A 22,334-nucleotide genomic window follows, 5' to 3' on the forward strand; every position below is an offset into this window, starting at 1 on the left:
CCAACCTCTGATCCTCCTGAGTGTTGGGCTGTCACTCCTGCCCTCTCGTAACCATGTTTCCACGAAGGCTATCACATCCCATGTTAATCCATGCTCTTAAGTTCATCTTCCTTGCTTGACCAGCCTCTTGCATTAAAACAGGTGCAATTTAAACCAACAGTTCTTCCTTGTTCCCTACTCTTTTTTTAATATACTGCCTCTCTCCTGCAGAGAATCCCATTCCTCCTGCCAATCTAATTGAAACCCACCCATGTAGCATGAGCAAACCTGCCTGCCAGGATGTTGGTCTCTCTCTAGTTCAAGTGCAATCTGTTCCACTTGAACAGGTCGCCTCTCACCAGAAGAGATCCTAATGATCTAAAAATCTAAATCCCTGCCTCTTCACTAGCTCCTCAGCCAATAAATCACCTGGTATTTCATATTTCTGGGCTCACTAACATGTGGCACTGGAAGTAATCCAGAGGTCACTACCCTTGATATACTACTTCTTGACCTCTTGCTGAACTGTCTGTATTCATTTTGAGGGCCTTATCCCTTTACCTCTGTTTATACTAAGATCTCTAGCTTTGCACCCCCTCACCCCACCACAGGAATGTTCTTCAACTGCTAGGTGACATCCTTGACACTCATCCAGAAGGCAACACATGATCTCGGCATCTCTGTGTCCACAGCATCTCATTCCGTATTGCAGCTGCAGATTCTCCTGTTTTATCGCCCTTACTTAGTCTCCTATCACTATCGCCCTGCCTGCACCCTTGCCACTGAACCTCAGAAAGAGATGCAGTGCCACTGACCTGTCTGCTTCTGCTGACCCCCTAAAAGGTCATTTCCCCAAAAGCATCCAAAGCAGTATTCCTATTTGTGAAGGGAAAGGCAACAGGAGAACCGTCTATGCTCTGCTTACATCCCTTGCCTCTCCTAGTGGTCACTTATCTATCTGCTGGCTGCCCCTTGGGCATGATCATCTATGATGCTCTGAACATCTCAGATAATCCCAGGTGCATCCAACTCCAGCTCCAGTTCCTTGACCCTGTCTGCCATGAGCTGTAGCTTAGTACACTTTCCATAGATGTTGTCAGCAGCAATCCTTGACTTGACGCATCGGGCAGGAAGAGCATTCCACTTCCCTGACTGCTACTCGGCCTACAAAGTTTTTAAGGCCCTGCCACATACTCTGCTCACTGAAGCTTCAGAGACCCACTAATCTACCATTCCTGCAACAGCTGCTCCACTTGAGCTTTCTCCTTTTATTGGTTACAGGGCCAATTTGTCTTTGTATCTCCTGCCGCCACCAGCATTCATGTCTGCTATTCATTGCAATATGTGAAAAATGTAATTAAATAATTGATGGAGGGAAGACTAGCTTCTCTTCCCTGAAACCTAATGATTCAAGATTCCAGATCATTCAGGGAAAGTGGATAATTTCTTTTAAATGGTTGTTGCCCAATTAAACCTCCACCTCCTTAACTCTAGAGAGTTGAGCATACTTTTTGCCTCCAAAACCATGTGTAAAATAAAATCTAGGTTCCAAAAATAAATACCAGGTTGTAGGTCAGTTGGGTGTATTTGTGCGGCATGGGCTCATGGCTGCAAAGGGCCTGTTACTGTGCTGTACACCTAAACTACATAGGATACTGGCTTTTTGAAATTAAAAAGAAAAAGTGCTAGAAATGCACAGCAGGGTGATTGGATCTGTTGACTGTGAATGCAGGTAGTGGGGATTCCAATTTCTTGTAAATTAGATATGCAGGGACTCTCGAGTTTCCTTTCAGATTTGGGGAAATTCCATACAATATTCAGTTAATGACAATCCATCAGTGGACTAAGTTAGCAACAAATGGTAAGCCGCAATGGCAATGTGCACACACTGTGAATGAGTGTTTTGAACTGAAAGAGAGAAAACGTTTTCATGACCCTTGGATATCTGATGTTCTATATATTTAAAAAAAAGTGGTTTGCTTGAAATAAGAAAATGTATCTTTATTTTTTTAAAGAACTTCTATTATTGCTTATGGTTCATTTGAATTGAACAAATAATGAAATAGTTCTGAGAATAGTTGTTACTTAATTAATATACAGTTCTATTATTTCCAGGTTTGAGACCACAAGATTCGTGGAGAGGTCCACAGCCGCTATTTCAGCAGCTTATTCCTCAGCGGTAAGACCAGTAATGTGAAATTATGCCTGTTTTATTTATCCTATCAGAAGCGCCAATGTAATTTGTTGCTTTTCCTAGCTTGTTTTCCTTAATCAAGAAGAACAAGCAGGTTAATTCCTGTTATTAATGGGACCTTATTGAGCACTTCCATGACTTGCTTGAGATATTTTATCAGCATTCAATGGCAAATGATGTGAGAAGCATTATATAAATGCAAGTTTTCATTTTACTTTTTATCTGCCTTTTACTTTCTGCTTTTGTCCTGCAACATATTTTTAACAAATCTCAAAATTCAGATTTATTGTCAGAGTGCATGCATGACATCACGTGAAGGTAGACAAAAAGCAGAAGGTAGACAAAAAAAAAGTTTTTATAAAGTCTCTTGACTTATTGAGTCTTATTCCATGGATCCCTTTGACAGATGTACTCTCTTGATTGATTCTCTTGCCTGTGCCAATTCTTGCCTCTCATGACCGCTATAATGTGTGTACTAGTGTCTGGGTGCTATGGTATGCTTTTGGGAGTGCCACTCTTTGATTGCTACACAGCAAAGTGTCAGGAAATGTACTAAATTGAATGTATTTAAAAACCATCACGCCACCCTCCTTGGAATTTGCATGTTCTCCCATTTACTGCATGGGTTTTCTCATAGCGTCCATACCCGTCCCCAAGACGTGCTGATTTGTGGATTTACTGTGAATTACCCAAAATGCAGTTTGGAAGGTGGTAGGTGATTTGGGGAGATTGGGGTTGGAGTTGATGAGCATGTGAGAGAATAGGTTTCTGTAAAATAAGTAGGGATGGGGGTGTGAGTTAGCAATTATTTGGTAAGCTGAAGAGCCTTCTCTTTTATGAGAATTTAAGAGGCTCCATTTTGGTGCTTTTTTTATGCAAAATGCCCTCACTTTTTTGGGAATTTCTGTAATTAGTTTTTAACAAATTGGAATTTTTCAGGAACATGATTTGGCATTAGTGCTAAATGTAACCAATTTATGGACAGTTGTCTTTTAGGCCATGTTATTAAAATAATAAACAATTATTTTCTAGAGTTTTAATGAAATAGTTTCTTTCCTCGAAGTTTTAATTTGGACATGTAGCACATTTACAGGCCATTCCGGCCCCTAAATACACCAATTAACCTACAACCCCCGTAGGTCTTTTGAAGGTGGGAGGAAACAGGTGCACCTGGGAGAAACTCGAAGATATAAGGAAAGTATACACACTCTGCTACACTAATTATGCTACTCAAAGTTTTAAGAATTAGTTCTGTTGGCCATGACTTTATTTTATGTTTGCATAATTATAAAATTCAGAATTGGAAACTTAAATCTGCTTTAGATTTTTGTGTAGGCCAAACAAATTTCTTTTGAGGATCGTGAAGCTTAATGAGGCTCAACTAATGTGTTCCAATGTTATCATTTTGTGCTGGATCCACTGTATTAGTACAGACAAACCATTGATTCTTGCTACAAACCACTTCAAGTACTAATCAGCTTCTTTGGTACAACTTTTCAGGCCTGGCAAGCCTATTGTGGAGCAAATGTCACTCTAGGTCAGTAGTTATTAGTGGCAGCCGAAAAAAGTTTCTTTAACTACTTAAGATTGAACTGAATTAAATGCAGAAGAAACCTGAAGGCGGATTACAGAATTTGTAGAGTTCAATAGTACTGTGGAGTTGAATGAATGTGACATGTTTTTGTAATAAAGGATTTTGCTCGTGATTTTGTGTGAATGTGAAACTTCTGTCGCTGAATTTCTTTTATCAGTTTATCTAAAAATATTTCCAAAGTGACTTCAGTCTCTAGATGTTCTGATAGTTGAGGATACATAAATAAATTTTAAAGTTACTGACGTTAAGGAGTTCTGCTGTATTATAGTTTGACACAAAATAGTGATCTTCAGGTGAAGGTTGCTTGTGCTTCTTTCTAGCATTAGAACTTGCTGTTTTTCAAATTACGTCACTTTTTTTGCAGAGGTAAGGTTCAGCAACCCTTGGATTTAGTTGTTTCTGGAGCACATCAACAAAAATGATTCAGCCATGTATCTCATTTCAACCATTCTAGACCAAGGCCATTAAGATTGGACATGTAGCTTTATGTTTTGAAAAATTTACAAACCACACACTATTACCTGTTTTTTCAGGACTTTTGTTGCTGCGTGTGGAACAACCATCAAAATAACACTGTGGGTGTGCATTTGCACAAAACTTGAATTGGTTGACCTATTATTGCTGCACCTCTTGTGTGTTACTTTTGAATGGTATTTGTGCAGGTACAGAATTGTTAATAAAATTGTACTTTTATCATTTTCCCCAAAAATAGCTTTTAATTTGTGTTTTCAGTTCTCTCAAATGTCTGTTGATCATTGTCCGTCAATGGAAAAGGGAAATTTCCTTACTATGAACTCAGTAAGTGGTGGGGGAGGGTACCTTGCACACACCACCTTGCTCAAATCTGGAGAATGCTTATTCTGAAAGAGGGAATCTTTGTCAAGGAGAATGCCTGCTCCTTAAGTGACATTAAATTTTACGTAGTTATTATGTGGCTGATTCATTAATGCAGTGCTAAATAAGAGTAACTGAATTTGCTTGTTGATTTTTAAAAAAAAAACACAACAGTATAAGGATTTTGAACTTTCAGTTCAAGTTTGACAAACTAATTTCACTGCTTAATTTCATTTTGCAGCTATTTCAGGTTCGGGTTGATGCCATTTGGCTGGTTAGATTCTCCTAGTACTATTCCTACCTTGTTCCTTTCTATTCCTTTTAAGCAGAACGTGACAGTTTAATATTTCTTCCTCTTCATAAGCCAAGCATGATGGCTATGTTGTAATTGATGCAGGTTCTTGTTTCTATATAAACTGTACATCGAATGTCAGCCAGTCTGTGCCCATTAGTGCTTGTGTTGCTAGGTCACCATGGTCAATTGAATCTGCATCAATGGGACTTGAAAAGGTTTCTTCCCGATCAGACCTTGTGACATATTGAGTAGCATAATGGATGGGAAAATGCAGCCATGGGCCTACCCTAGATTCAAAATACTCAGCAGTAAGAATTCATTTACAACCTGCAATTAACTCAAAAGAATAGGCTTCATGGAAGTGTCTAGCTATTTAGAAAATAAAGGCCTCTTCTATGGATGGATTTATTTACTATGGATCTTCATGGGTTTTTTGATTTGGTCAAATCAGTTTTTTTTCTCCTCTTGGAATAGTAGAAAAGGTTGGAATCTGTTCATGTTGATCTGAGGGTTTTGTGCGAAATGACAAACCAAGTTTTGGTTGTGATTAAGCTTTTTTAAGAATGGAAGACTATTATGAAGGATAAATCATAAAATTAGAGTTATTGTCCACCAATTTTATTCTGCAGTAGTTTGACTGTATGGTTAGTTTAAAAAATTTTTAAGCTTTCAAATGGAAATGCATGCATATTTAGAAAACTAGTGTGTAAATACAAGTATATAAATATTCATGAAATCCAGTTGAGTCATGATTGATTTTGAGTGTCAGAAAGCATCCTTATTTAAGGTGAGCTTTAAAAGTATGGTTTGAAGTATGGTCTGAATTCAGCAACTGGAGAATTAAAGTTTTTGAATAACAAACTCTGAGGGGCCTTGCAGAATCGATGTGCAATCTGCTGAATTGTTACTGAAGAGTTTGCTTGATAGTATTTCACAAAGTGTATTTAAATTGTTTTAAAATCTATTACTGCAACAAATTAGATAAGAGAGGAGCTCGTATCATGGCATGGTAGCCTTGAACAGTTCACCAGCTTGAACAAGAATGGAAGAAGCTGTTAGTTTGAAGCTTGTGTGTACTTTAATTTTCCCTGTGTTATGGTTGCTTTCTCTCTTATTATGAAAAAATCACAATTCCTAGACAGAACACAGGTTTGGCAAATTTAGTAAGAATGGCTTGCAGATCTTTGAGCGACTAAAATGTTGTAGCAGTTTTCGCCATTGAAATGATGGTGATTAGCTACTTTCCCAAAAGGTTGTCTTTTATGTCCCTAAAGGAGGCCGTGACTTAGTAGGTGTTACCAGTGTACTGTATATTTATGTGCAGCTAATACAGTGTTTAGCCTATTTATCGCTTTCCTAATTCTTCAGTTGGTTCCTGTGTCATCCATAAAATGCATTGTTTTAAACATGCTGTTTGGGTGAACATAATGTTTAAATGTACTCTGATTGATAACAACAAATTAACTTTTCATCTACCTCACAGGAACCAAGGGGTTGAGCAGCAGTTGGCATGGAATCGTATCATGCAGTCTCAGAGTGGTTTGTTCCAGCAGAATCACAACAGGCTTGGAACAGGAATGCCAAGCTTTTTTCAAAGGCAAGATGATCGTAGAGGGCGCCAGGTAACAAAGTAGATAATAAAGCTCAGAAAATTGCTTTCATTTGATTAACTGTATTGTATATTTGAAGCTGCAGTATTATTTCAAAAGAATATTTAATTCTTTTGAATAACCATGTTGAAGTTGCTGCATTCAAAGGTTTCCAGGGCTTGACTTCTGAATTTTCATGATTTTTTTTTAAACTATCTCTATTATCCATGTAGCGACTAAAGATCCATTTATTTCACTTTCCTTTGCAATCCATTTTTAAACTATTTATGAAGGTTGTCATTTTGGCATTCTTGCATTTAAAAAGAAAAAATGATGTGGAAACTTGAAGTAGCTGTACTCATTGCTTTCATTAGCTTTTGTTACTTGCTGAACTAGAAATCTCTAGAAGAGATGGGATTGACAGAGTGAGTTAAATTTTCCCCTCTTATCTGACTAGTTCCTATTTGATTCCTAGGACCTTGCTAATCATAGTTTCAGAATATTTTCAAATCTGCATTGATGAATTGGAGAAGTACTTCCGATCGGTCCATCTCCACTATCTGCAACTTTTATCTGAAGTAACATTGCATTCTCTTGTGCATAGAATTGTCTGAACAACAGGATAGACCGAAAATATTAATCTGATATTGTGGTAGAATATCCATTAAATTAATGGTTCTGATCAACTGTTCTGATCTCGGCAAATGGAGTTGATAGCTGTATAATGCGTTGAATTAGCACAAAATAGAATATGCTAGAGAGCTTCAAAATTTACCATTCACTATCAGTGAATACATTTTTTTTTCTTTAAGCAACATTGCATATTTCTACTGATTTTTTTTTTAATGGAATTCCACACACATATTGTACTTGTTCATCAGGTGGAGTTAATAAAATTATTTTGGTTATTAATTTCTAGTGTGTGGGGAAATGAAAGAACAGCAATGAACAGAAAAGTGATAAACTTGTGCTAAGTAGCTCTTGCTTAATTTTTCCGTTAAAAGTGTACAAAGGAATAATTAAGCCAAACTCATTGCTAAGTTCTTCCATACAAAGGGAAAGCATGGGATTTTTAAATAAATAAAACTTTGTGGAAGATTGAGATCCATCCAAACTATTATTTCCACCTATGATCCCTGGTTGACCGACAAATGTTTTGCAGGTTGTTAAGTTTTGTAAGACTTGATGTGGATGACTAAAAATTTTCATAATGGACTCTGTGGCACTTTTTCACTTTGCTTCTTTCCTAAATAATGCAGGAATTTGTATGAGGTAGCTGCTTTCACAGCAACCACATGTATTAGTATAGGGTTACTATGTTATTTGTGAAAACACAGAAATTTGGAGATGGAATTTATCATTATGCAGTCAGTGCTCAACTTGTAGCATTTGAATTTTAGTCTTCTGAATTTAAGTCTCATCCAGATGAGGTGTGTAACTCTGTTGGAATATTAAACTGGAACTCAGTTCAGTGTAAAGGATCTGATGCCATTGTAAATGATAAGTTATCCTTGCCATACTGGCGGCCAATATAAATTTGTCAATATAAATATCTCAAATAAATTTATCCCAAAATTTGCATTTGGTGACGTGATTAGGAGTTCCCACTGATCTTGAAGGCTCCCTGCAAGGATCTTGTGAGTTGTAACAAATGTTTGGCCTTGCACTAAGACTTCTTCTCTCTGGCATCATTTTGAAGGGATTTCTTGATGTTCACCTGCTGTGATGTCATCAAGGTGATAAAACAGCCAATTTCACTGAAGAATTTTAAGAGGACATCACTTTTTATTAGCATAATGCTAATAAAAATTAGAACACATGATTTAAATATTAAAATTCTTTATTTTGAAATATTCTGGGGAATGCAATAGACACTACTTTGAAGATCTGAATAATTTCTTTCACTAATTATTGGTTAATATATAAGTAAAGCTTGAACATTATTTAATGAAGAACAATACCTTTCTGATATTGTGGTGTTATCTAAGATCATGTGGGCAAGAGACCTTCCAGTCTCATGTTTGCTTTATCTGTCATTAAGATTCTGGCTGACCTGTTACCTCGCTACCACTTTCCTCCACTATAACTCCATATCCCATTACTCTCTCTCATTAACCAAAAATCTATCAGTTTCTTCTCTGAATACTCCTACCTTCCATGTACCTGAAAATGGATCAATTTATCATTCAGTTTTTTTCCCTTTATTATGTTAGAGAAGGCTGCAAATGTACAGTTGGTCAAGGCACATTGAATAACTTTCACAGCTTTGATTTCTTTTGCATTAAAATAAAGGCAAAATTTCCAATATTTTTATCAATTTTGTTGCGTTCTGACATTAATAGTTTCACATTCATTACTACACCAAAACCCATCGTGCCACCGATCCCCATTTCACTGTAATGTGTCAGTACATGCTGTGAGTTAATTAACTACAGTATGGCCGTTTCTGTATTATAGAAAAGGGTTACATCTCATCAGCACTTATTGACTGAAGTGCCACAGGATACCCAAGGTGAAAGGCACAATATTAATGCAAGCCTCATGCAATTATTATAAATTCTGCATCTCTATTCTATGATCTCTGTTGGGTGTTGTTAATCTACATGACACAACATTCTACCCAGTATCTAATCATACAAATGTGGACCAGAATGATGGACTTTTAATTTGCAATAGCTTGTTCACATTCTGTTTTTTTGGGGTTTTTTTTGCACATACTGTGTAATCTGTCAGCAGATACACAGGACAAGGTAAACGCAAGACCAGATCCCATTCACTTTGCAGAAAGCATGTCAATTTGGAGAAGGACATTTTTAATTAAAATGCTCAACACTTTAAATGTCCTGTTGTAAAATTTCTTGCATTTTCTTAAATATTTCTGAGAAGTCTCTGCTGGGCAAGACATGGCTATCTTTTGGGACCTTCTCTTTCCCCCTTGATAGCTGCCTTTCTGCATTTTAAGGAAGTTGTGAGGTCTATCTTCTTGCCCCTCTGTTTTTGCCACATTCAGGAACATGTTAATAAGCCTGTTAATTAGAATTGTAATCATCTCCAGTCACTGTCTCTTTGTGGCAAAATTGCAGGCTGTCTTTAGGAGTTCTGAATCTGCTTGAATTTAAAACTTATCACCTAAAGATATTCAAATTGTGGAATCGCAAATCATGAAAGCTTTTGGTCAATGATGGACCAATCAATGACGTGTGTCTTTGCATTGAATCTAATTATTGGTATTTGGTTGTGTAAAATATTGGAAACTTTTTATTTTTCAGGGATTTCCTGGGAGACATTACCCACTGCCTCCAGATTCTGGAAGATTCAGCTGGAATTAAAAGCTCTGCCTGGCTCTGAGACCTAAGCTATACCTTACAGGGTCCAGTTAACTGAGTGGCATACATCCAAGCTGAATTTTAATCACTGTACCTGTAAAGAATTGACTTAATTTTTAATGTGGAACTATGACATTTGTTTTCTATGTAATTTTGTGCTTCACTTTTCACTTGCTGTAATGTGGGTTCTGCGGTTTGATTTTTTTTTTCAACACTCGGACAGAGTGTGGTGAATAGATTGCAGAACAGATAAAGGCAAGTCTTGCTGTTAAGTATCTATCAAAATTGAAAAACCATATTGAGATTTATTTGTGTAAATCAATAGTGATCTTTAGTAAAATGTTTTACCATATTTGGTTTTCTTTCCTCTGTTTCTTTTATTTCCCTTCAATTTTCATGCAACCAATTCGTATGCAATGAGTAAGCTTTGTTTAAAAAAAAAATTAAAACATTAGTATTGATTCTTGAAAGTCTTTACACATTACAAGGTTGTTGAAAGATATTTACGACCATCATAGTTGAAAAACATTTGAAGACTGAATTATTTTGTATATCTACCAATTATAATACATCAGTTTCTAGCTTGGAAATGCCATCAAATTATTTTTGGTATGCTGTATTACTTATTGCGCTTTTTGTTTTCCTTAGCTTTTATCTGTCTTTTCTAATGGTGGTTGGCAATAGATGAATGGTAAATATTTTGCCTTAGCATGTAGAAATTCTAAACTGATGGGGTTTTAAGTTTCTCCACCAGTGATGGTGAAAGAAAGAAGTCTTGCAATGGTGAGGAAATGTGAAACCTTTAGTGGATTGGTTATTGTACTTGAAAGAAAAATGTATTGGAATATGTTCGGGCTGAATATTCCCCACCAATGATGTTAAATCTACGCCAGTAACTACCAGCAAATTGTATTTGGGGTTAAACAATAAAGTCTGCAGACACTGTGATTGTAATTTAATACTCAAAAGTCAGAAAATCAGCAGGTCATGCAGCTTCCAAAGAAAGCAAAGATATATAACCAATATTTCAGGCCTGAGCCCTTCAAGATATATCTTTGCTTCCCATGGATGTTACTTGACCTGCTCAGTTGCTCCATCACTTTTATGTTTTAAATTGTATTTGGGCTCCAGATGGCTTAATTAATGTGGAGTAAGCCAACATGAATGGGAAGGTTGCTACAAACAAAACGAGAACTTTACAGCACAGTGCAGGTACCTTCGGTCCAAGAAGTTAAGCCAACCCATGAATACAGACCAAAAAAAAACTAAACCCTTCCTAACTCATAACCCTTTATTTTTCTGTCATCCATGTGCTTGTATGAGTCTCTATTGTTCCAGCCGCCACCATCTCTGGTAATGCATTCCAGGTACCTACAAGTCTGTCTGTATCGATGTCTCCCTCTCCCATTCCTACTTTTGTTAACTTTGCCTCAAGACCTATTTTCCAATCCAGGCAACAACCTGGTAAATCTCCTCTGCACCCTCTCCATACTTTCCACATCCTTCCTGAAATGAAGTGACCAGACTGAGCACAATATTCCAAGAGCAGTCTCACCAGAGATTTAAAGAGCTGCAACATTACTTCTCATCACCTGAACTTAATTCCCTTACTACAAAGCTCAGCATACCATAGGCCTTCTTAATCTTGAGAGATCTATGGATTTGAATCCCAAGGTTCCTCTGATTTTCCCCACTGTTACTCTAATACCATTAACTATATACTCTTACTTCAAGTTTGACCTTACATAATGCATTACCTCACATTTCTCTGGATTGAAATCCATGTGCCACTTTTCTGCCCAACTCTGCATTTGGCCTTAATCCTGTTGAAACCTATGACAACCTTCAACACTATCCACAACACCTCCAATCTTTTTGTATCCTATTCAGACTTATTGAGCCATCTACTAATTCTTCATCCAGGCCATTTGTAAAATTCACAAAGAGCAGGGGTCCCAGAACAAATCCTTCCGGAACTCCACTACTCACTGACCTCCAGGCTGAATACTTTCCATCCACTGCTACTCTGCTTTCTATAGGCAAGCCAAATCGGAATTGAATTATTTGTGGTTTAAAAATAACTTGGGCTTGACCCTTTTGATTAGGATTTTATCCTTTTTTAATGTTATGATCTTGGCTTTTGGAAGCATTGCCTGCATGGGATGTGGATTGATGAAAGTACATTATTATTTGGCCTAATTGAATCATCCTTGCATAGTTGAAAAATAGGAATGTTCTTTGCCATGTCATTAACTAGCCAACGTGGCTGTCATGGAATCATGGGGTACCAGGTCCTTTTTGTCCACATGATTCCAATTTCCTGGCATAAGTTATCAGAATTAATTGTCATGAACAAATCATGAAATTCAGTGTTTTGGGGCAGCATCGTAATGAAAGGATTCATAGAATTACATCTTACAATATTACTATAATTTTTTTTTAAGTAGTATACGAAAAGTAAGGTAGTATCTGAGGTCAATGCTTATTCAAGAATCTGATGGCAGCAAGGAAGACGCTGTCCTCTTGCCATTGACTGCTCATCTTTAGGCACCTGTACCTTTTGATAGTAGCTGAGAGAAGAGGGTGTGGCCTGGGTGGTGAGCGTCTTTGAAGATAGAGGTTGCTTTTTAAGACACTGCCTCATGTAGATGTTCTTGTTCGAGTGAAGTCTGGTGCCTGTGATGTTGCAGGCAGAGCTTTTTAAAAAAAAAAACTAGAGTTTATTCTTGTCCTGAAAGTTGGCACTTCCATACCAGACAGTGATGCAACCAGCCAGAATCCTCTCCTCCTGTAGAAGTTTTCGGTGGCCTACCGAATCTCCTCAGAAACTTCACGAAGTAGAGCCACAGTGATTGCGTCAACTTGGAGGTTCCAGCTCAAATCCTGGGAGATGTTGACACCCAGGAATTTGAAATTCTTGACTCTCTACTGATGCCTCACAGAGGACTGGGTCATATTCCCCTTTATTCTTAAGTCTGCAATCATCTCTTAACATAGAGTGCAAGAAAGTTGTTATAACCATTCAATGAGCTGGTCTATTTCCGTCTTGTACGCTTCCACATTGCCTTTTGTAATTTGGCTGACAACTGGTGTCATCGGCAAATTTGTAGGTCGCATTGGGATTGTGCCTGCCCACAGAGTCCTGGGTGACTAATAAATAGAGCAGTGGGCTAAGCACGCATTCTTGGGGTATGTCTCTTGATAATTAGTGAGGAGGAGACATTGTTTCTTATTTGTGCTGACTGGTCCTTCCAGTGAAAAAGTCAAGGATCCAATTGCAGAGTAGGGTGTAGAGGCCTAGCATTTGGTAGCTTCTTGACCAGCACTGAAGGAATAATGGTTTGGCCAAGCTGTAGTCGATGAAGAGCAGCCGTATGTATGAACTTAATGTTTGAGGTGACCCAGAACTGAGTGGAGAGCCAGTGATATTGCATCAGTGACAATTGGTGAATTGCAGTGGGTACAGATCTTTGCTTAGGTACGTGTTAATTTTGGCCATGAACAGCCTCTTAAAGCATTTCTTCTCAGAAGTTAGTGCTACTGGGCGGTAGTCTTGAGTCAGCTCACATTACTCTTCTTGGGTGATTGATGCCATGTTGAAGCAGGTGGGAACCTCTGCAGCAATGAGAGGTTGAAAATGTCTGTGAACACTCTGGCTAGTTAATTCAGTGATGGCCTTCCACAGGTCGTACCTGGACTACTTGTAACGATCCCAATCACTGCCTTAAAACGCCCTTCTTCCTTCCCTCAGCAGGTTGCAAATTCTCTGATTCATCCAGGGCTTCTGGTTGGGGAATACCTGGTATGTGTGTATGGGCACACACTCATCCATGCGGGTCCTAAGTCAGTGACGCCTATTGCTTATACATTAAAGTCCATGGATGAGTTCTTGAATATATTCCAGTACACTGATTCAAAGCAGTCCTGAAGACATTCCTCCGATCCCTCTACCATACTTTTGCCATCTTCACCACTGGTGCTATGGCCCTCAGTCTCTGCTTGTACGCCAGAAGTAGGAGTAGAGCCAGATGATCAAACTTAGCAAAGGGTGGTAGTGGAATGAGTTGGCATTTGTTCTTCATGATGGTGTAGCAGTGGTCAAGTGTGTTTTCCCCCAAATCTCATGTGTGACCTTTTGGTGGCAGTTTGTCAGAGACCTCTTCAATCATTATTGTCCCCCATAATGATTGGGAAGGCATTAGGATGTGTTGTCTCATGGCTGTTAATCACAGTGCTCAGTCCCTCAGTGCCAGCTTGACATTAGCCTGGACCGGAATGTACTCTGCAGCCAGGATGATGGCGATGAACTCCCTCAGCAGGTAGAATGGGCGACATGTGATCGCCAGATGTTCCAGGTTGGGGGACATGACTGTCACGCCTGTGCAACACGACGATGACACCAACATTGCCTCTTCTGGTTTTTCCAATCACCAGTGTTTGGTCAGCACGATGGAGGATATCCACTTTTAACTATGTTTCCATAAAGTGCATCATGCAGCATTCCCTGATGACTCTGATGTTGAAGTCTGGCTTGGAGTTCATCGTTCTCCAAGGGTTGTACGTTGGGCAGGAGGATGGTAGGGAACAGAAGCCTCAGGGCCCAACGTCTCAATTTGACCTGTAGCTCCCCTCTGTGTTGACATGGTCAGGTCTTCTTTACCTGGCCCGTGGGACGGCTGCTGGTAATTCCCGCAGTGTTTACATGGTCTGTGCACTGTCCCTTTAAATTCCCCATAATGTTCAAATGTACTGAGTGTCTGCTGCTTGCGACTCCCACAAAGTTTAAAAGGCCAGATCGCTGGCTGTTTAAAACTCCCGTGGTGATGTGCTTGCCTGAGCACCAGCTACTTCGAGGTCTTGTGGCCCAACAGAGATTGCTGATTCTGAGGTCTGCCAGTGATCTTAGGACATACTTGTTGATATATCAATTTGTTTCTGTGGTTCTGGTTTTGACATATTTTAGTTGTTATGAATGCCAATATTTATTCCTACCAGAGCTGCATGCAAAGAGTCGCTGTTGTAAGACGCTATCTTAGAAACATATCTTTCTGAACCTTACCATCGTCAATATGTTTAAAAGCATTGAGTTAGGCAGTTGAACAGGCGATCAATGACTCTACTTGTAATTTTTTTAATTCTCAGATACATTTCAAAGCTACTTCTCTTAAACCTATGCCATCATTATTGAAACGCACACAATGGGTGGGGGGGGGAAAGATTTTGCCTATTTATCCTATCTGTGCCTCTTGATTTAGTAAACCTTTATCCAGTCACCCCACGACCTCCTTTGCTCCAGGAAACAACAAGCCCAACCTATCTATTCCCTTCCCATAACTAAAGTCTTGCAATCCGGGCAACCTCATGAAGAACCCCTTCTGCACTATCCCCAGAGCCATCGCATCCTTGATGTTGCATATTGGTTGTGTTGTGCCTGCTATTTTAGTTTGATTTTTGATAATTGTAGATGAGTGGCTTGTACTTATCTCATCATTGGATACAGAAGCTGTCTGTTTTAAACCTGTTTGGAATTTTGCACCTATCTTGTTGAGCATAGCTGTTGTCCTAATCAGAATTGCTAAGATGCAGCTTTTGAAGATATCATAAAACTGGGAGTTTGGGAGTTACTGACAAATTCAAAAAGTTGTGCCTGTGACTTAATGTGACCAGACTTACTGGAGTTTTGCCTTCTGAATCCCATGCCATGTTAGACCTGAAGGGGAATCCAAAGTCCCATTGATTTCAGTGGAAGTTGTAGGATGAAAGGTTCTGAAGTAAAAGGAAAGACAACTTCATTTTTCTTTGTTTTGATCTTTTTACTTCATTTTTTAAATATTAAAATGAGAAACTAAGAACATCAGTATTTTCATGATCATTATTCAATGTCAGATATTAAAGAATTTGTCAATTACTGCTTCTAGTCAAATGCTGCCAGAAGATTTTTTTGGACAGACTGATGAGATGCTGTCAGTGTTGGAATCTGGAGTGGAGAGGATCAGTAAGGGAGACCTGTGCATGCAAGCAGATAAATGCACATGAAGAAAGATCTCCCCTTATGTGGGTGGTGCTGGCCAAAAGTCAAGCAAATAAACTGCACCTACTGTAAACTTAAAAATATTTCTGCATCCTGGCAATCGGTCAGACAGCATGTGTAGAGAAAAACCAAGTTGATGTTTCAGCTTGATGACCTTTCATCGGAACAGGGAAAAATTGAGAGCTAGGAAAAAGGGATTCGGTTTGTTTACATTTGAATTTATAATGACAAATTTTCTTGTCCCTTGAAAATATTTAATTCAACACTGTACACTTCTCAATAGATTTAATCCTGGGTCATTCCCAGTGCCATTGAATGAATTGTTCAAGTGTTTAAGACAACAATTAGCAATGTCTCTTTTAAAAAGTGTGCATTCTATGTCTATTTTGGCATCTGTAAATTATGCAAGAATATTGTGTTTTTACTGAAACTTTGGTTACATTTTTTAATAGTAATACAAGACAATATACCACAGAGTGGGAACACCTTGCCTTCTCTCCTCCAAGTAAATTATCCTTGCGAACACCCACTTTAACCAGAGCATTCCTGTGACAAATTAGTAATTTTGGCTGACTGCCTCTTAAAAGACTTAATAGAATCTACAAGATTGAGAAGCATAGGGTGGATAGCCAGCGCCTTTGTTTCCCAGGAATAGCCAATGCCAGTGGACATCTGTTTTAAGTGAAAGGAGGAAAGTTTAGGGCGGAAGTCAGGCAGAGGCTTTTCTTTTTCATGCAGTGGTGGATGCCTGGAATGCATTGCCAGGAGTGGTGGAAGCTGGTATAATAGGGACAGACTCTAAAGCACATGGATGCAAGAAAAATAGAGGGTTATGATGATGGGGTGGGGAAGGTTTAGGTTGTTGAGTAGATTTCTATAGGTCAGCAGAACATTTTGGGCCATAGGGCCTGTACTCAGCTATAATGCTGTATTGCAGGAAATGGGTAAATATAGAAGCAGTACCTAAATATCCTGGAGAAAATCATCAGCCCTTGCAGGAAACGTGAAGTAAAGGGTCACCAACATTTCAGGCCTGAGCCCTTCAAGGTACAACCTTGTAGCTGACAAACAGCCCGGGCCCAGAACACTGCATGACCTACTGAATTTCTCCAACAAGTTTGTGTATTAGACTTGACCCTAGCATCACCTACGGCTCCTAGAACGCTTCCACCAGCGTCTCCGCTCCATCCTCAACATTCATTGGAGCGCCTTCATCCCTAACATCGAAGTACTCGAGATGGCAGAGGCCGACAGCATCGAGTCCACGCTGCTGAAGATCCAGCTGCGCTGGGTGGGTCACGTCTCCAGAATGGAGGACCATCGCCTTCCCAAGATTGTGTTCTATGGCGAACTCTCCACTGGCCACCGTGACAAGTGCACCAAAGAAGAGGTACAAGTACCGCCTAAAGAAATCTCTGGGTGCCTGCCACATTGACCACCGCCAGTGGGCTGATATCGCCTCAAACCGTACATCTTAGCGCCTCACAGTTCGGCGGGCAGCAACCTCCTTTGAAGAAGACCGCAGAGCCCACCTCACTGACAAAAGACAAAGGAGGAAAAACCCAACCCCAACCAACCAATTTTCCGCTGCAACCGTGTCTGCCTGTCCCGCATCGGACTTGTCAGCCACAAACGAGCCTGCAGCTGACGTGGACTTTTACCCCCTCCATAAATCTTCATCCGCGAAGCCAAGCCAAAGAAGAAGAAAGGAAGCACCTGCATACTTTTTTTGTTTAACTTAGTTAAATATGGGATTCCGCCAGGAAATTAAACTTTTTTAACAAGGTTTTCAAACATTTTGAATGTATGTATTGCATAGGTGAATTGTTATGCCTCTACAATTGGCCTTGAATTTGTACTTCATAATGCATGATCTGATGGTGATTGCTGCTGCCCCTCCCAGATTTTCAGACCTTTAAAATGTTTAAATAACTAGCCTTTGGGATGTTGACACTGCCTCAACCGGAGCAATTGCTGCCTGCTCCTAATTGTTTTAATGGCATTGGGAATTAGTTACCAATCAAGTTACAATTTTGAGGGTTTGGGGCTTTTGATACAATCTGGACATTTTCATTATTCACTGTCAGAATTCCCTGTCATTGGTTTCACTTTTCCCAGTTCTGTAACCAATCTGCCCATCTCCATCTTTGCAGAATGCATGCAATCACGGAAGAATTTTTTTTATTTTGGAAAGTTAAACTATGAAATGTTGGAAATATTTCACAGATCAGGTAGTGTCTGCAGAGAGATTTAACATTTCAAGCAGAACTTGGAAGAGTTTACATTTTATTACAAGGAGGAGAGTCTGATGCAGTTAATGCTGAGAGAAGTTGGTGAAAGCTTACCGACTTCAGTTGATCTGCCTGAAGACTATTTAATGGGAACAAAGGAAAAAATAAAATGCTGCAACAATGAAAAAGAACATGCTACTGATGGAAATTTGAAATAATAGATCGCTTGAGATGAACCAACGACTTCAGATGGTAGAATCTTGAACAACAATCTGTTAGAGGAACTTGACAGGTCGATCAGCATATGTGGGAGAAAAGAAAATTTCTGGCCATCAAATGCTCCATCCTTTGAGCAAACAAAAACTCCTTCCATTAGAGGATCATCAGCACTGAAGATGCAGGCATCTTGACATTCTGGCTCCGAACCATTCATCAAGATCCGAAGAAGGGTTCAGTCCTGAAATGTTTCCCACACTGCTGCTTAATCTGCTGAGATTCACCTACAGTTTGGTACTGGAAGCAGATCAGGAGAGGCCTGTGGAAGGTGAGATGTTTGTGCTGCAGGTTGGGAATCCGCCTGTTTGGAAACAAAAGGAACATCTTTTGTTGAAATTCTTCAATGCCTTTGAAAGATATTGCTTAACCATTCTGAAAGAGGCACATGCTTCTGCAAAGTGTTCAGAATTTGATTTGTCCCATTGCAGGCAAAAAAAAATTACTTCACTTTCCTATCAGAAAGTGCCAAAATGTTCAACATTTAATGAGATTTTTAACAATTTGTCATCTTGGAAATACTGTTTGCCATTTTGAACAACAGATTCCTACATGTAGCAAAGTAATAATTATGACATTTTTCTAGTAGTGATGAGTGTAAAATTGACAACTTGTTTTCCATTCTATAAAATGATGGCATAGGGAGGTCATGTGATGGAGTAGTGGCTGATTAGGGAAGACCAGCCCTCCACAGAGAAAGTTGGGGAAAAAAGGACAGTAAAACAAGACCGAGAAGAAAGGTATAAAAAAAAGTCACAAGATAAAAAGAATTTGAAGATGGCTCCAAAGAAGGAAAAGTACAATGTCAAGTAAAGAAATCACTGGGGTGGGGGGTGGGGGGAGAGAAAGAGGAAGGCCTTACCGGGAGCTCTCCCCAAAAGGATGGCCCAATCGGTGAAGCTGTTGAGTGGACAGCTGGGTGGCGACGTTCCCCAGGGCGGATTTGAACGTTGGCTTGCAGAGCCCGAAAAGGAAATTCCAGTGCACGCACACAACTCCTCACGTATCCATTGTAGTGAAGACGCTGGCGGGAGCAGGCAGTGACAGTGGGATGCTGAATCGGCAATGGGAGAGGCCGCAGGCGAGACATTGATAGAAGAAGGATTAACACAGAGCCAAAAAGTGGAGCGAGAGAAAGACGATCAAGAGGAAGATAAAGGCTTACAAGAAAAATAAGATTTAAAAAACCAGAAACATGATTGATAAAGAATATTTTGACAGTCAAATAAATACACTAATGGAATCAATGAGTTCAATACTATAAAAATAAAACCATGCAAAAGACATGTAAAAATGCAAAGAATGGAGAATCCTATGGCAGATGAGAGAAAACAAAGTGATGAAGTGGAAGACATAGTGATAGGGGTGGAAGTGAATGAGTTGAGAGAATCATAGGAAGATAGAGATAAGGAGATTAAGAAGACAAGATTTATTGGCCCAAAAAATTGACATTTTAGAGAATTTCAGCAGATGTAATAATATAAAAATAGTGGGCTTGGAAGAAGGGGTAGATATAAAAGGATTTATAAAAGGAAGGATCCCAAAGATCTTGGAAGTTGAAGAACTCCAAAAAGAAATAGAAATTGAAAGAGCCCACAGAACATTAGCGCCAAAGCTGCAGCCACAGCAGAAACCACAATCCATACTAATAAAGCTACAATATACAACAAGAGAGAAAATATTGGAATTGGCAATGAAAAGAGTGAAAGAAAATAAGGAACTGTTAGAGCTGTTAGAACTGTTGGAAATGATCTGCCCACTGCGAAATCTATTGACATTGACAACTCAGTAAAGGGGAAATTGATATTGTCTAATAGTATTTTTGTTTTTTTTGTTATTTTCCTTTTAGTTATGTCACCGTGTATAGCAAAGAGTAAAAACAATCTAAAGAGTAATTTTGGAAGAAGGGAGATGGAACTATATGACTATTAATATTAATAGAATTCACAATCAAATTAATAGAAAAAAGTTACTGACACTACTTTAAAAAGAGAAAATAGACAAGGCATTTATATAAGAAAGACACTTAACTGAGTTAGAACACCGGAAGCTGAAGAGAGACTGGGTAGGTCACGTAGTGACATCATCGTACAATTCAAAAGCCAGGGGAGTTACTATATAAGTTAAGAAGAATCTGCCAGTTAAGATAAAGAAAGTAATAACACCCAGCTGGTTGATATGTAATGATATGCCAGATTTATTCAGAATTTTGGAACTTGCTGAACACTTATGCACCTAATGAAGATGACCAGGAATTTATGCAGGACATTTTTTTTAAAGATAGCAGACACACAGGGACACATTTTACTTGGGGGGGGGGGGGAAACTTTAATTTTATCCTTGATCCATTAATAGATAAAACCAGGAAGACAACTATAAATAATAAAGCAGCCAAATTTACATTAAATTCAATGCATGATATGAAGATAATTAAAGATGGAGAAAACAACACACAAAAGAAGGAGATTATTCAAGTAGACATAAACCCTATTCTAGGATTGACATGTTCTTGTTGTCGGCTCAGGTTCAGGGGAGAGTTCGGAAGACTTTTATCTGACCACTCACCCTTGTTATTAACAATTGCTTTAGAGGACATTCCACCAAAAACCTATAGATGGAGGCTAAACCCTATATTGTTAAAAAGGCAAGGCTTTCGAGAATACATAGAACAACAATTCAAAATATATTTTGAGACAAATACAAATTTGGTAACAGAAAAAATTATGGGATGCAATGAAGGCCTTTATTAAGGGTCAAATAATTAGTTACATGACCAAGATTTAAAAAAAATATAATTGGAAAATAGCACAGTTAGAAAAAGAGATAGTAACTATAAAAAAATTAATGAGAAGGGAATATATAGAGAAAAAGAGAATTGGCAGAGAAAAAAATAATATATGAAACGTTAAAAACGTACAAAGTGGAGAAAAACATGAAAACAGAGAAAAGATATGAATTAGGAGAGAAAACACAATATTGGCTTGGCAAATAAAAGAACAAGCAACAAGAACTATCATTGTTACAAGGAAGGAGGATAAACAGATTTCATATAATCCATTAGAGATTAATGGAATTTTAAAAAATTGTATCAAACCAAAAATCCAAGGAATAATGACAAAACAGATGATTTTTTTTAATCAAACATTGAATTACCCCAATTACAATTGGAAGATCAAAGTGGATTACTAAAACCCCCGACAATTGCGGAAATGAAGGAAACATTACCAAATTATAAAACACCAGGCGAAGATGGGTTCCCTACAGAGTTTTATAAGGTATTCAATAATCTATTAATTCCACCCCTTTTATAGGTAATGAAACAGGTGGAAGAGGCCCAGAATTTGCCTGACTCATGTAAAATGGCATTAGTTACAGTAATTCCAAAAACAGGAAAAGTTCTGCTGTTACCGGCATCTTTACTAAATTGAAATTATAAATTAATAGCAAAATTACTAGCGAACAGATTACAGATTGTGTACCAAAATTAGTGACGTTGGATCAGACAGGATTTGTTAAAAATAGAAGAGCGGCAGATAATGTCTGTAAATTTATTAATTTAATCCATGCAGCACAAATAAATAAAACACCAACTATGGCAGTAACTCTAGATGCAGAGTAAGCTTTTGATAGGGTAAAATGGAATTATCTATTTAAAAGTACTACAGAAATTTAAATTACTGGAAAAAATTAATTGGATTAGAGCAAAAGTGGTAACAAATTGATATGTTTCAGACCACTTTAAATTGAGTAGGTCAACTAGGCGGGGATTCCCTGTTTGCTTTGGCTATGGAACCATTGGCAGAGCTAATAAGAAAGGAACCTGTGATCAAGGGAATAAAAATAAGAGGAAGGATTTAAAATTAACTTATTTGTGGATGATATTACAGTATATTTAACAGACCCAGATAAATCAATACAAAGGTTATATATAAAATTGAAAGAATGTGGGGTGATATCAGGATACAAGATCAATATTGATAAAAGTGAA

At 38.4% G+C, this 22,334-nt stretch overlaps 1 protein-coding gene across 3 annotated transcripts in view; it reads left to right on the top strand.

Annotated features, from left to right (window-relative positions):
* xrn2 (5'-3' exoribonuclease 2) overlaps positions 1-10,759 on the top strand; it is a 97,821-nt gene extending 87,062 nt beyond the window's left edge. For 2 of the 3 annotated variants that reach the window (XM_069932378.1, XM_069932379.1), the window contains exons 28-30: positions 2,080-2,158; positions 6,380-6,518; positions 9,755-10,759. In XM_069932378.1, coding sequence (XP_069788479.1) covers positions 2,080-2,158; positions 6,380-6,518; positions 9,755-9,814 — 278 coding nt within the window. In that variant the 3' untranslated portion in view covers positions 9,815-10,759. The remainder of the gene's footprint in view (positions 1-2,079; positions 2,159-6,379; positions 6,519-9,754) is intronic. The other variant, XM_069932380.1, reaches the window with a different exon arrangement.
* Positions 10,760-22,334: the final 11,575 nt, after the last annotated feature.

The sequence above is a fragment of the Narcine bancroftii genome, chromosome 4, assembly GCF_036971445.1.
Source record: "Narcine bancroftii isolate sNarBan1 chromosome 4, sNarBan1.hap1, whole genome shotgun sequence".
Lineage (NCBI taxonomy): Eukaryota > Metazoa > Chordata > Chondrichthyes > Torpediniformes > Narcinidae > Narcine > Narcine bancroftii.